A 16028-nucleotide genomic window follows, 5' to 3' on the forward strand; every position below is an offset into this window, starting at 1 on the left:
GCTAATTTATCTATTTATTTTATTTTAAATATTTCAATAATTATTTCAAATAATTTATTCAAGTTTTAGCTTATTTATTTATTATTTTATTTTAAATAATTCAACAATAATTTAAATTAATTTATTTAAGTTTTAGCTCATTTATTTATGTTATTTTAATTAATTCAATAATTATTTTAAATAATTTAAAGTTTTAGCTCATTTTTTTATTTTTTGGTTCATGCTCTTTTAAAAAAACAGAGCAAGGCAGAAAATAAGCACATTTTAGGATGATTAATGCATTTAACGTTTGACTCGATTAATTTTCTGTCAGTCGACTGACTGATTCAGCTTCATCACACAGAGAAAATATTCTTTAAAGTGTTGATCAAAAGAACGGAGAGATAAAGAGACAAGGAAGATAAATCTTTATCCCTCTGTTATCAGTCCACCTTAACTGCCTTCTTTTGATCATCTCCAGTCCTCCTTTAATCCCTCTCTCTTCTCTCCTCCCTACCATCTTTTTTTTTTTTTAAACCTTGTATTTCTTTTCCATCAACTTTTAAACACTTCTATCTCATTCCTTCCTCTCTCTGTAGCTCCGAGTAGAAACAGTCTGAGGTGTGCGGACGTGCATGTTGTCATGTCTGGACATGCACTACCTGCACAGCTACACTTTGAGCTGCCTGGTCGTCGCGGCAACAGTCTGTCTGTCTGTCTGTCTGGCTCTCTGTACAGCCACCGCAGAAGTAAAAACTGGCTCTGTGGTTCAGAGAATCTGACAGACTGCTGCTGTGACTCTGCGGACTGGAACGCAGACTCTGACTCATGTTTGACAGACGTACAGGGGAAAAATCTAAAGAAGAAGAAGAAACTGGGCTGATGCCGCCTCGCAGCGACTCTCTGATGAGCTGCTTCACACTGAGCTGAGTCGGCACATTAAAAAAAAAAAAAACCTCCCCAAAACACAGGGTAGGTCCACGTTAGGCTAAATCTCTCTGTTTCAAACCTGCGTCCAGACTCAAACAGAACTTTCCGCACAATAAACTGAGCTTTTACAAAACAGTTTCCAGAGTGTGTGAAAGTTAAAACTCCAGCCTAGTGCTCACGTGTGTGTGTGCGGCTAAAAAAGTGTTTTTATAAAACAATAACATAACCTGCCAAGTGAGGGCCAGGAGCTCCACGTAAGAAAGTAACCAGGTAACTAAGCTAAACTAAGTATGTCCGTAACTAGCTAAGTCAGTCAGATAATCAGTAACTAATAACTAAGTGAGCAACTAAGTCTGTAAATAAGTGACAACTAAAGTCACTTTTTTAGTAAGTAACTTTGTGAGTAACTATGTAATTAGGTAAGTAACAAATGAACTATATCAGTAAGTAAAAAGGTAAATAACTAAGTCGGTCAGTCAGTCAGTAATTAATTGCGTAAATAACGAAGTAACTAAGAAAGTTAGCAACAAACTAACTAAGCCATTAACTAAGTGACTATGTAAATAAGTAAGTAATTACCTATGTCAGTAATTAACTAGGTAAATAACTAAGTCAGCAAGTAAGTAACTATGTCAGTAACTTAACATGTAACTAATTAAGTAATAAACTAAGTAACCAAGTCAGCCAGTCAGTAAGTAACTCACTAAGCAAGCCATTAATTCAGTAACTAAGTTTATCAGTACGTACGTAACTAACAAACTAAGTGACTTTGTAAGTCAGTAAGGACCTAAGTATCTGTCAGTCTGTCGATGAGTAAATACTAAGTAAAAAACTGTCAGTAACTAGTTGAGTGAGTAAATTAGTAAATATAAATAAGTAAATGTAAGAAAGAAAGGAACTAATTAACCATGTCAGTAAATAATTAGATAACAAACTAAGTCTATAATTAGTTAAGTAAGCAGGAAACTAATTAACTATGTCAGCAAGTGGCTAGGAAACTAAGTCAGTCAGCAAGTAAGTAATTTACTAACCAACTATGTAAGTGACAAGGTAAATAAGGAACTACACAATTAACTAAGTAACTATCTGACCAAGTCAGCCATTGAGTTGTTAACTAAGTCAGTAAGTAACTAACTATGCCATTAATTAAGTAATTTATTAACCAACTATGTAGGTCACAAGGTAAGTAACTAACTACGTAAGTTGCTTAAGTAGTTCAGTAGTTCAGAAACTACTTAGGCAACTAAATAAATAACTATCTGACCAAGTCAGTCATTAAGTTGTTAAACAAGTCAGTAAGTAAGTATGCCATTAAGTAATTTACTAATCAGCTATATAAGTAACAAGGTAAGTAACTAACTACACAAGTAACTAAGCAACTATCTGCCCATTAGTCAGTCATTAAGTTGTTAAACAAGTCAGTAAGTCACTAAATATGTAAGTAACAAGGTAAGTACCTAATCCGCTAACTAAGCAAGTAAGTAATGAGGGAGGTAAGTAAGCAACTAGTTAAGTAAGAAACTATATAAGTAACTAAGTAACTATCAGACCAAGTCAGTCACTAAGTTGTTAACTAACTAGTTAAGTGAGTAAGTTACTAAGTAAGAACTCCGTAACTACAAACGAGTCAATTTATTTATATAGTAACTCATTTTACGTTCAGGATTTTTATAATTTGTTTTCACTGTAAAGCACTTTGTGACTTTGTTCTTAAAGGTGCTATAGAGGCGTCAGTGGCTTAGTGGCAGAGCAGGCGCCCCATGTACAAGGCTGTTGCCGCAGTGGCCCGGGTTCGAGTCCAGCCTGTGGCCCTTTGCTGCATGTCACTCCCTCTCTCTCTCCCCCTTTCACACTGAACTGTCCTGTCCATTAAAGGCAAAAAATGCCCAAAAAAAATCTTTAAAAAAAAAAAAAGGTGCTATATTATTATTACTATTATTATTACTATTATTATTATTACTTCAGAAGGTATAGTATAGTTAAAGTTGTCCTCAGCGACACACGGACCTCCCTAAGTAAAGGCAAACTCTTTAGACTCCCAACATGTTTTCATATTTAAATCTGTGCAGCTTTAAATGAAAAGCATACAAATAAAATATTAAAAATGACATCATCACAGTCTAGACCTGAAAACCCTCACACACAGTTTCTCTCTGTCCTGCCTCCCTCTCAGACCAAGGACAGCTCTGATTGGCTGAGATAAAAAAGTACAGAGTGACTGTAGCGAGGAGGCAGGAGAAGTAAAGGGATGGTGGGTGTGTTGGGGCTGGAAATGGCTGCTCTTGTTTCTGTCTCCATCCACATGTGTGCTTAATTGTGCCGGCAGTCAGAGTGGAGACTGAGGTCTGGCAGAGAGCACGCTGGGTAATCAGACTCTTAAAGTCACAGCGCTGCTTCAGACCCACTGTTTATTTACATCCAGCAGCAGCAGCAGCAGCAGCAGCCTGATAAAAACGACTCTGACCTGTCAGCTGACGTCCGCTCTCATTTTTAACGTCTGACCTTCTGGAGGAAAAGGCGACTGTGGACGCTAAGTTTTAGGTTAAAGCAGCCGGTGTGGTCCGCAGAAACAAAGTCAGCTGCCCTGCTCTCATGCAGAGAAACTTTACGACGGGGAGTTACTTAACAGTGACTCACCGTCTGCAAATATGCAGCGTACTAAAAATGATGAAACTTATGGCAGGAGAAATCAATGGAGCTGAAAGAAGTAACTGATCAAAAGAAAAGTAATCTATTCTGATAATCGAATCATCGTTTCATTATCTGGTCGTAGCTTCTTAAACGAGAAGATGTCCTGCTTTTCTTTGTCACGTGTTTTCTATTTAACATTTTATAGACTAAAAGATTAACTGGAAAGATAATCAGCAAATCAATAAATAAATAAATTTACTAAATAAAACTTACAGTAGATTTACAGCTGAAAACAACAGAACAAGCTGGGTTGTAAATTATGACGACTTCAACGTGGGGGAGGACATTCAGTAGATGTGTGGAGGAAAGAAGGAAGGAATGTGGGTTGAAGCAGACTAGGGAGCGCTTGTTTTAGCCTTTGTCACATCCCACTCGCTGAAAGTAGACGCTCAGTTTTAGTTTAAAGCAGTCGGTGTGGTCCGCAGACACAAAGATATCTGCTCTCATGCAGAGAAACTTTACAGCTGGGAGTTACTCAGCAATGACTCACTGCCTGCAAATATGCAGAGAAATAAAGATGGCATGATCAAACTCAACACATGCCCACAGACAGACAAAGAGAAATCAAAAAAGCTGAAGAATTAAGATAACAAACAGCACTTTGGGTTCATAAATACATGATTAGAACGTCTATAAATTGTTGCCTTGTCTCTTCACAATGTTTGTTTTGTCTAACAAACAGTTTACACTTCAACATTATTACTAATACATTACAATTATCGATACTATTGTAGAGGCTAAGCCAACGCTTGAAGCCACTGAGATGCTGCACCTGGATGACTTAATTGACCCGCTGATTGATACCTTATCTAATTAACATCTGAGTCAAACTTGCCAGTTGAACACTCCGTCCATTTATTTCCCATCACAAACTTGTAGGTGTCCATTAAACTCGAACATGTTCCCAACAATAATCAAAAACATCCACACGTGTAAATCCCGCAGCAACAAGCTGCTTCAGTAATCAAAGTGTTGTGTGTGAAATCTTACTTTTAAAGTAACCAGTACTTCCTGTTGTTAGATGACCGCAGTGGGATTTAAGTAATAAGTAGCATGAATGGGAAATAATACGTAGTGTTTGGGTAAATTTGGCTGAGCTGCTGGTGAACGCAATGTTTGTTTTACCACAGCGGAGAAGGTGAAGTGTGTATGAAGGAGAGTCGAACTGTATCTGAAAGTCATCGTTATCTTCTCCTCTGTGTTGGAAACGTACCAGACTCACTCTGAACTGCTCTAAGGAGATAACCTCCACCCGTCTGGTGCAGCATGGTAGTTAAACAAACAAACAATCTGCAAACACTGTGTGACTTTACAGCAGTGTTGAGGACAGGGGGTGTTAGACCTGTCACACTCACAGGAGCTGCTTTAACTTCCCAAAAAGTTAATTCAGAACGTGGGTTATCTAATAAGCTGTTCTACAAGAAATTAATGTGCAGCTCATCTGATGATCAATTCATCATTTCGCTCTTTGTCCAGGTAAAAACATCCAAATATTCTTTGGTTAAATCTTCTATGATGTGTTGCTTTTCTCTTTTCTTTATATCAATATACACTTAATAAATAAATTAGTCAGTTGGTCAACAAAACAAACAACTGGAGACGTCACCTCAATTTATTTTTGGCATTTTATAGAACAAACTTTTTTTTTAAGACACCAAGATCGATCAGTATCAACAACTGTCAAAGACTGAAATTGATTCACAGTCTTTCCAACTTACGCTTTTATCAAATATTTATTTATTTAGTTGCCAGTTTCAGACTCTGTTTTATTAAGACACTGTGTTTATACGGCTGCTTGTGTTCAGACAACATTCAGCATTTGCAAACTTTGGCTCTGAAAACAGCTTTTGTAGTAAAACATGTTTATATTCCTCAACATTAGTATTAAAAATAGGTATAGTCCTGCATCGAACCAACTTCACAAGTATCAAAACATTCCCAACAACATCCAGTTTAAAAAAACCCCAAAACTGAACAATGCTCTAATTCAAACGTCATATGATGATTATGTTTTGTGAAATTTTTGTCCTCGGGAGCTAACTGTGCTCAGTTTCCCTTGTGAGAGGGCGAGAGCAGATAAATGCCTGGTTCACACTACATCAATTTAGCCCTGACTTTCCGCTCGCTGACAGATTTTGGAGATCCCCAACAAAAGCCCCTGATCAGAGACAAATCAGCGTCGGCTCTGCGCTCACAAATTGATGCTAAAGCACTATGTGTGAACTGTTTCAAGACGCAAACCAAGAGGCGTACTGATGCATCGCAGACACTCAAATATCCAGCATGATAAATATTAGGACTTCAGGGACTTTGTCAGCAAGCTACAGCCAATTGAGCTGGTTGAGGAGCTGCAACACTTTCCAAGGTGTGTTTGTGTGTTTAAAAGGGAGAGAGACAAAAGTCCCTTTCACACAGCCTGTTCAAGGCAGAGATATCACGCTGTTATTAACTCTCTATTCTTTACAAAAGGTACAATCGCAGAATGAGGGGACAGAGTTTATCGCCTTTAAGCCGGCAGCTGCACTGTCACTGTTTGGCTTTGATATTTTCTAGTAAGCACCAGACACAACTCCAGGTTGTGGTTGGATCCACATGACATGACATACTCATCGGGGATTGCTCCTGGTGAAAGACTTTGTAGTGTGTGACCCAGTTGCTGGTCACTGTGGATTAACCACACACGTTAAGACTCCAGATTACAAGAAACCAAGTCATAAAGTATGAACAGTACAGTGAATCTAATGCACTTAAACTGTTGAACATAACCCTTCGTACACATCTGCCTTATATTCACAATTCTGTTTATTTGGATCATCTTTTTATATTTGCAAATTCTATCACTTTAAATTTCCCCTGGAGTAAAATATAAAGTACTGTTAAGCTTTAAGGCTACAGGAAACAAACACATCCTAAGTAACGCCTGCTGCTGCTCCTCCAGACACAGAAAAATAAGAATAGAGAAGAGGGAGGACAGAGAGAGGACAGATCAGCTGTCAACCACACTGAAACCCCGAAAGGACGATCAGTGTCAGCTCCCTCTGCTCCACTCACTCCTCCGACCTTGGAAACACGGGAGGAGGAGGAGAAGGATGAGAGGAAGAGCAAGCATACTGAATGAATCCCATCAATCAATCCAGTATAACAACATCAACCCCAAACGCCTCACAGTGAATACAAGATGAAAGTGGGAATCTTTGGGAATCTCTCTCGAATCTCTAAAAGCTTCTAATTTTATCCATCAAAGGGGATTTCTTTCGAGCTGTGGTAAGTTTCTACAGTCTGAGCTGAAATCAGGACAGAAAGGAGAAGCTGGTTTGCTCTTGCTAGAGGTCGTCATCACTTCTGCAGGATGACACAGCTGATGATCAGAGAGCGTGATCCTGACGACTGTTATCAAATTGACCTCCTGATACAACATCCTGCACCCGTTATGTCACCTCTCTGTCCCTCAGCACAGTAACTGTATCGCCTCAAAGTAGCTGCACAACTACATCCACAACTGTAGAGCAATTTTTTGGACGAAAATTGGAACATCAGGACTTGCACCAGTGCCAAAGTCATCTTTCTTATGTTATGCTCTTATTTTGAAAGCCTCTGGTGTCCCTATCTTTTGTTCTACATCACAAAAAACTAGTGGACAATAAATCTGATTAATTATCAAAGAACAATGCCAAACATGCTCTGCTTCCAGCTCCTAAAAAATTAGTATTTATTGTGTTTCCCTGTTTATATCACTATAAACTGAATCTTTCGGGTTTGGACATTTAAAAACAACCCGGGAACTTGTTAATATGTGCAAAAATAAATGAAAGACTCGTATTAAAATGTTGGCTGCAGCCATTTGTCAGTGCTATAAAATAAAAATCTGAATCTAGAAACACGCAGTTGAAGTGTGAAATCAGTCGTGTTGTGTTGAGTGACTCTCAGTCTTCACAGAGGGGAAATAAACACTGTTTCAAAGGGCGAATATGTCTCCAGAGGGACTGAAGGATATTTCCGGAGAACAATGGCTGTTTGGAACATTTAGCGCCGCTGACAGCTCATACAGCGCCATACAGGAAGCGGTTAATGTGCAGGGGGGAAGTGAGAGCGGCAACAATCAGTTCAACAGCTTCCTGCAGGGAGGAGCGGTGGACAGGATGAAGAAAGCGCTTCAGAGGGCTGCAAACGTCTGATGTAGAGTTCAGACCATCACAGGAAAATAAAGTCTCCCCTGAAGACAAACTGATTGTAGTCTGTCAGTGGTGGAGATTTTTTTTTGTGCTGATATTATCAACTTTACTTTAGAAAAAAAAACCAGTCTCTCTTTTCCATCACCAGATTACTAGGTGTGTGTGTGTGTGTGTGTGTGTGTGTGTGTGTGTGTGTGTGTGTGTGAGACTGATATCAGAGAGTCGGAGTCAATCACAGTCAGTAACACTCAGCTGAACACCGCCCTGCTCTTATCAGCCTGCTCTGTGTGTGTTTGTAGGTCAGAAGGTGACCTTTCTCATGTTCGGAGCTGCAGCTCTTATGACTTTCAACACATCCACACTGTACCGACTACATCTGGGGGAAAACATGCACATGTTTTTCCACTGTTTTAGCCAGAAAAAGAGTAGTAAAGTAACATTTTTATTCTTGTTTAAATGATTAATTCTTGTTTCTTTGCCTGAGCCCAACTGGGCCTGACCCAACCAGCCAGGTTCGACCAGGTCAGGCTGTAATTTCTCACTATTCCCCTGGGCTTGAATTGGGTCGGGTTCTTGTCAATAAGCTTCTTTTTTTAATGAAAATGGCAGGTCTCATGTGTAGCTGGTGAGTTTTAATAGACTGAATCAAGAGGGAAAGAAAGAGAAAGAGGGGGACTGCGACTGAGAGACGGAAGGTGACGTAACATCAGAGAAATAAGCCATTTTAAAGACGTCCCTTCATTATGCCTCCTTTGCACTTTCACACAGGACCAAACGACGGTGGCATCATCCCACGCCAGTGTGTGATTATAGTCTGCACTCTTGCATTCCCGCAATCAAAAGAGGCGTGACGGGTGCAACAGTAACACAACAGTGTCAGCCTCCAGTGTCACATAAAACATGTGCGTTGGTGGCACTTTATAAACAATAACAATGGCATAACACAGCAGTGACTGTAATTCACCCTCTCTGTTCTATGGCGGCTAATATCGTCCTCTGCTCGCACGGTAAGGAGCTCTTGGATCTCATTGTTTTCCCAATTTGCGGACCTTTACGGTAGCTGATCTTCTTCTTTGAGTTAGACACTAACTGCTAGCAGCTAACAGCTACTTCTCCCGTGGTGGATCAGACACATAACATGTCGCTAAAACGTCACACCTGTGCCAGTCAGCTGTCCTGTTTATGCAAACACCATTTCAACACTGTTACTACCCCCCGTGGCAGATTAAAAGCAAGACAACTCTGTCCCCCCACTCCCTGATCGTACCTTGTATAGAGCATGGTGAGGCAGCATAACAGCGCAACATTCCCGCCTTGAACAGGCAGTGTAAAACAGGCCGAGAACTTGGGGAAGAGAGGTAGAGGAAGAGAGGAACAGAAAACAAGACAAAGAAAGAGTGTTGGGTCGGGAGGGCAGTGTTTGCCTCTGACGCCCTAGAAGTGGCGACAGACTACTGAAATTACAGAAAGATGAGAAAGAAGAGAAGGAGAAGTGGTACGAGAAAACATGTCAGCCGCTTGCTGTTTTAATATTGACTAAATATGTGTATTATGTCATTGTTGTTGGATTGGAGAATCTCTGTCAAATGCTGCTGGAAACAAAACATTAAATTCAGTAGCTTTTATCCTGTGATTTTAATCTAACACAGACTCCTTCTTAACAAAACACACCATTTGGAAAACAGCAAATCAACAAGTCACTCCCGAAAACTTCCCAAACACGTGATCACTAAATGCCTCGGTCAGATCCCAGGATAAGTGATTTCTTTTAGAAACATGAGGGAGTGAAAATGTCTCCGACCTTTTGCTTCCACGGGTTCATTTCGAAAGCCTCTCCATTATCAGCCAATTGACACTTAATCACAGCTTTAACAAAAGGCCCCTGATACAGATCTGTGTGCACAGGGAGGGGGTGCTGATTACAGAGGAGGGGCATCGTGACTTTTTATGTTAATGTAGTGCTTATCTCACTGAAAACAAACTCAAGGGTTAATGAGTAACTCAGCAGCTCATGGTTGAGCTTGTATGTTGCACTGCAGCCTAAAGTTACAGAAGAAGTCAAGAGTGTGTGTCTCATCTCTGTGGATGCTGACTGTCACGTGTTTTACAGATCAAGTATGCCTGTAAGTCATCACACAGAGAGGACTTACCACACTGACCAAAAATACTTCTATTAAAGCAGAAAGTAAATCTCACATTTGTATAGCCTCTCTATCAGTCAGCCTTCAGACTTTCTTTCTGAGCTCCTCGTCATCTCTGACATCATAACTTTTTGGCTTCCTGACAGATAATTCAGTGTCCTTTTCACTTGTCAGGAATTTATTTCCTCCTTGGCAGTAAAACATGTCACACAAGCTTTTCATGAACTTCTAGCAGCAGCTGATCAGTGCAGGATTTGATCCAAAGTGATGAACAGATAACACCACAGCAGACATACAATCTGTACGAATGTTAGACTTGTTACTTTCACACTTTCAAGCTGCGGCTTGAAAAAGCACAAACTGTGAAGGTGAGGCAAGCTTGAGATTTCTTGAGTCTGTCCTCTCTGCGGGTTGAACAGAACACTTTTAAGGCAGACTAACTCTAAAAGACATTTAAAATGGGTTACAACAAACTTGTCTCGTCCTTGAATACAACTGAACCCCTGCTTTTTCAAACATACAATACAGAACGAGTCGTCTGATATTTGGGTCAATACTGTATTCTTAAATGCCCTGGTCGTGCAAAAATCTGATTTTGCCCAATATGTGAACGCATGCTCACAATCCGTAGATACTGAAGGGAAAAAAATTCCATCAGGTAAGTGTGCGATTGATAATTTGTTAGTCATACTATGCAGGATTTAACCTAAAGAACCTCTCAATGACCAAGACCAATGAGATGTGTGCGGTGGTGTATGTAGCTGCAGTGACTTTGCGCTCTGCCTGTATGTTCCTATTTTCTTCTTATTTAATGTGTTCAGGATGTTTCTGGACGCTCAGGTGAGGTTGGAGCTTTATAAAAAGGTAGCGGCCAGGTGCCAGACTGTAAACAGCAGGCATCAACGAGACAGCAGAGACAAAAACAAATATACGAAACACTGAACAAGAGCTGGGTTTCCCACACATTCATTCGGCCTGCCACGATTAAAACACATGCCGCCACGTTTTGATTTCCTATTTTGGAGCTGAACCGTTCATTAGGAGTGCTGTCCCATGTGCTGCAAGAGTGTGGAGCTCTGTCTGTGATGTGTACTCTGGACACAGACAGCTGAACGTCAGGCGCAGTAAACGTGAAATTTATTGTGCTGGGTCTAAAAGTTTGTCTCTGCAGCAGGTGATGATCAGCTCTAGTACAATCGACTGATCAAAGTACTTTAGATTTGTACACATAAAAGCTCTACAGTCAAAGAGCTTGCAAAAGGAAACATAGATTTTAAAGAGTAGAGTGTCACTTCTCAATACTCACCTCTTCCTCTAAAGCTCAACTCCTTGAAGCATTCAATCGCACAACTGCTCACACATCTCATTTAAACGAGATGATCACCCATCAATCATCTGTCAAACTTTTAATTGTTTCCTTGTAAACAACTGTGCTGAATGACAGGTTAAATCAACCTGAAGTCTTATGAGGATCAAAGTTCATGTAGTTCAAAGGTCAAGCAACATAACTCAAGAAATTCATCTTTTAACAGGTTTCTATGTCTTCTGATTCTATTAATACTTCTTGTTTTTTAATTCTTAGCAAGCTTCTTGTGACAAATCAGATGATGGTTGGCACAGGATACTTAATGTGTGTGTATGAAGGTCAACCATAGCGATGAAAATAACCATTTAATTGTTTAAAGTGACTTTTATTCAACTTTTTAAACAGTAAAAGCTGCCAGTTGTGTTTTTTAATCCTTTATAATTCTGTGACAAAGATCAATGAAAGACATTAAGAGCACATGAGATGATTTAAATATAATATATAAACTGAGAATGTGTAATATCTTACCGTCAGCTCTGTGGGTCAGCAGGAGTGCGGTGGCCATCACAGCCAAACAGAACGGTACACCTGCCATCCTGCAGCAGAGACTGGACTGAGACTGGACCGGAACTGGGCCCAGACTGGGCCGTGTTCTGTGATCAGGAGCTTTCTGCTCAGCTGATACTCAGAGTCCCGATAAAAGTCTTTAATCCACAGCAGGAGTTGAGGGAGAGTGGGGGAAGTCGACGAGGCCAGCCAGACGAGGCCTCGGAGAGAAGGATGGTCAGCTTGAGAACAAGCAGGAGGGATGGAGGGGGGAGACGATGGGAGGGTGGTATCACAATATCAGATGCTCTTCTGTCTCACTGGCTCTTTGGGTCCAAAACCCTGAGGAAGAAGAAGAAGACAACGACATAATTTAATATCAGCTGAAGAGTGAAAGCTTTGCTCCTCAGTGATGAACAGATTTGACTGACAAAATTAGGTTTGACTCAGTGTTTAGGAGGCAACCTGAGTAGAAATGATTTAATGAAGAACAGAGTTTGGTTTTAAAACATTCAACAACATCAGGCAGTGGTTTAGTTGAGTTTGGCTCCAGCTCTCTCCCTCTCCATGCCCTTCGTCTTCAGCGAGCTGTGACCCGCTGACCCCTGCCGGCCCGGCGCTGGCCTCCGACTGTCCGACTAACTACCAAATTATTTGTCCAGGGATGTTCTGCAAATTACAGGCGCTGGCCCTGCGCAGCGCTGATAACGGCATGCCGCAATTAGTGGGCGCCGAGAGGGATGGAGGGGTGCGTGTGTGTGTGTATGAGTGAGTGTGTGTGTGTGTGTGTGTGTGTGTGTGTGTGTGTGTGAGTGAGTGAGTGAGAGTGAATTAGTGGTGATGCGTGGCCGGTGTCTGTCACTTTTCATTTGCCCGAGGGGGACAAAGAGGTCCGACCTGTGACCCACTTTTCACACATCTCTGGCTGAGGAGGCCGAGAACAAAGACACACACACACACATGCACACACACGGAATACCATACAGGCTCTGGTGAGTGTATATGAGTAAGTGAGGACATGTGTGTATTATTGGGAGTGAGACAGTGAAAGTGTGAGCGAAAGAGTGCCACGTTAAGGCCCGAACATACTCGGGCGGAACGTATGCGGAGCGGACTCCGTGGAGGTCCGCCTGGACTAAAAGCGGACGTCCGCAAGCCCTGTGCGTGCAAAGCTCAGATTTTACGACCACACGGACTCCGCTCCGCGCACCAGTGTCACACAAAAGACTGCTCAGCATGTATTTTTCACATCGCCACGACAGAAGACTGTAAACAACGCGCAAGAATCGTGGATAATGTAGTGTTTCACAGACATTTTTACAGGAAACTACAACGCGGAAGTGCACTTGACTATGGAAGCCCGAATGACTGCAGACATTCCTCGCGGAGTCCGCTCCGCTTATAGTATGCCCGAGTCTGTGAGCACCTTTAGGGAATGACTGGATGTATGTGTGGGCTTCTACTGTCATCTTTGTGAGGACCAACATCACTTTAAACCATCATAGTGAGGACATTTCTGTATTGTTAAGACTTGGATTTAAGGCTTTAGATTAAAATCAGACAGCATTGGTGGAAGTGTTGTGTTGCCTCAGCTACAGGTGAGACATGAACTGTAATCTAGGAGGTCCAGTTTGAGTGATACTGACTGATCTTTGAGTCTGAAGACTTCTCAGACCTCAAAACACTGCACCAGTGGTTCCTAACTGATGGGTCATGGTCCAAAAGTGGGTCTCAGATCCATTCTGCATGGATCGCAAGTGACTCACAAACATGAGTACAAACAAAAGTTTGTAGATACACTTTATTTCTAAGTACAGTGAAGTTCCTACACAGAGCTTTTATTTTGAAGTGCCATTTCCTGCTGTAAAGTGAGTGACTATATAATGCTATTATCTTTGGTCGTACATATGCTGGGATAACATTGTGCCGCCAGATGTGTCCAAAACTTCGACTGGACACTTAAGCAAGTGGGCGGGGAGGAGAGGAAAAAAAGGAAGAAGCCCAGGTCTTAAAATGGTTGGACTCAGGAAAACCCTGCTGTTTGTTCTGGCATTATGTTGGCTAATATGTTGGTGACATTTTTGTGTTAACAAGGATGCAAATAAACACAACGGGCAGTATCGAGGTCATGTCCACATATTGTACAGTAATCAATAACGTAATTATCCTGACAGACAAATTCATGATCTCTCTCTACAATAAAAAAAAAAAAAAAAAAAAAAAAAAATGCAGTATCAACACAACTTCTCAGGACCTGCATTATTAAACAAAAAACAATCTGTTTTTTGATCCTTAAGGCAACACTCTGTGCTTCTTTTCGCAGATCAGGGGAGCCGCTACGATAAAATGACTGCTTCTCTGAGGAGCAACAGGAAGATATCCCCTGGTGTAAACACGTATGGAGTTAACAGGTACATGGAGGCAGAACATCAACAATTTTTTGGGACTGTTGTCCTTGTCAGCTCCATTTCTCTGACATTTTTCTCTTTCAGTCATGTTGGGCGCAATCAGATCTTATGTTGCAGATACAGCAGCTTAAGTTTGGAGTTTAGAAAAAAAAAAGAGTACAAGAGTCCCTTTAATCATAGGTGCACATATTCAAACTCAGCGTACAGATAAGAAATGTGCATGAGAGGAAAAGGAGGATTAAGGTGTGTGAGCAGAGCAGTGAGTGAGTGTATGTTGTGATACTGTATGTGGGAGTGGATGAGTGCTGTCTGCGTGTCGGCGTCGCTGTGTCGATAACGGTAAAGTGGAAATATCTTCACCTCGCTGCCACAACAAAACCTGAAGTTTGTTTGTGGCTCTTTGCTCCATTTAGAGATCAACAACAGCTGCTGCAGCAGCAGCAGCAGCAGCAGCAGCAGCAGCAGGACGCTGAGATAACACACACACACAAAGACACATTCAGACTGAGAGAGGGAGGGCAAGACGAGGCAGGTTCAGGAAGGACCGTCTGTTGTGAGCCCCCAAGACAGGAAGCTGCCCCCGTCCTCCACACACACCCTTCCTAAATCACCCGACACGTCCACTTCCCTTTGAAAACACAAGGTAAGATGACACATGCGTACGTATACGTACAGTATATGTAAAACAGGTGAGTGACGTGGGGACTGAGCATTATCATGGCTCAAAAACACACACAGTCTCACCGGAGGCTTTAAGACAACAAACAATTTAATCTGTCAACTCAGAGAAATGAAATTGAAGAGATAAATGCACGCTTCTCCAAACTCTAGACCCTCTGGGTGTCAGGTAACTTTCACTCCTCCTCCTCTTCCTCCTCGTGTTCAAACTTGTCTCTAATCCTTCAGCCTGCTTCTCTGTCAAACAACGAGCTCCTTCTTCTTCCCCCAGCAGCAGAAGCTAACAGAGACAATACTTTTTTTTTTAAATGCAGACACCAGTGTCTCATTTATGCCGACTCATGCTCCTCAGATATGGACGACTAAATGTACGACGTTCATGACAGGTTAAACTGTTAACATGCAGATCTTCAAATAATAAGGAATCAGTACAAGTCCGAGTATTTCTGTTTTATGGTACTTCTACTTCACTACATCTCAGATGGAAATATTGTACATCTACATGACAGAGACAAACTAGTTTGTTTTCACACTGAGGCTCAAAGAAGTAAAATATCTGAACACTTTCAGCTGCACCGTGTACATGAAAGATATAAAATCTGGAATATAAATTAAAGATTCTGTAAATTACGGCTATAAAAGTAACGATGTTATGTAAATTAAGTCTACAACCTATCTGACAATTCTGCTGTGCTTCAAGGGCTGGGCGATAAAACAATCTCAAAACGGGATCGTAATAAAATGACGTCGATGTTGATGATAAACTATAGTCATTTTTACTCAATATGGATAGACCTAGGTAGATCCAACATGACATGCTGCAGCTGTACTGCCTCCTTTCTCCGGTTTTACGCCAAGCTCAGCTCCTTTCAAAGACTCCTTGCAAAGCACTCCTCCGGGGGTTTTTCGGACCCAATTGTATTGCGGAGTTTTGCACAGCGGCGACTGGATCTTTGCTCTCAAACCACAAAAAAATGTGATGGCACAACAGTCTCCTTCAGTACATTATTCTATGCTTCTTTTGATTTTCACATTGGCTAGTCATCCTGTTTAATTTGTCTTCTGATTAAATCGGAACCGTTGAAACAAGTTGTAGGAAGCCTCTGCAAGTAATTGGTTGCTGGCAGACACTCTGTGCTGCAATAAAATGGTTAATCAGCAGTGCCGTGCACTGTAG

General features: G+C 41.2%; 1 protein-coding gene across 2 annotated transcripts in view; it reads right to left on the reverse strand.

Moving 5' to 3' along the window:
- Positions 1-16028, reverse strand: part of LOC126406286 (bone morphogenetic protein receptor type-1A-like) — a 70138-nt gene that overhangs the window by 10594 nt on the left and 43516 nt on the right. For both annotated transcript variants that reach the window (XM_050070457.1, XM_050070456.1), the window contains exon 3: positions 11748-12107. In XM_050070457.1, coding sequence (XP_049926414.1) covers positions 11748-11814 — 67 coding nt within the window. In that variant the 5' untranslated portion in view covers positions 11815-12107. The remainder of the gene's footprint in view (positions 1-11747; positions 12108-16028) is intronic.

The sequence above is a fragment of the Epinephelus moara genome, chromosome 19, assembly GCF_006386435.1.
Source record: "Epinephelus moara isolate mb chromosome 19, YSFRI_EMoa_1.0, whole genome shotgun sequence".
Classification (NCBI taxonomy): Eukaryota; Metazoa; Chordata; class Actinopteri; order Perciformes; family Serranidae; genus Epinephelus; species Epinephelus moara.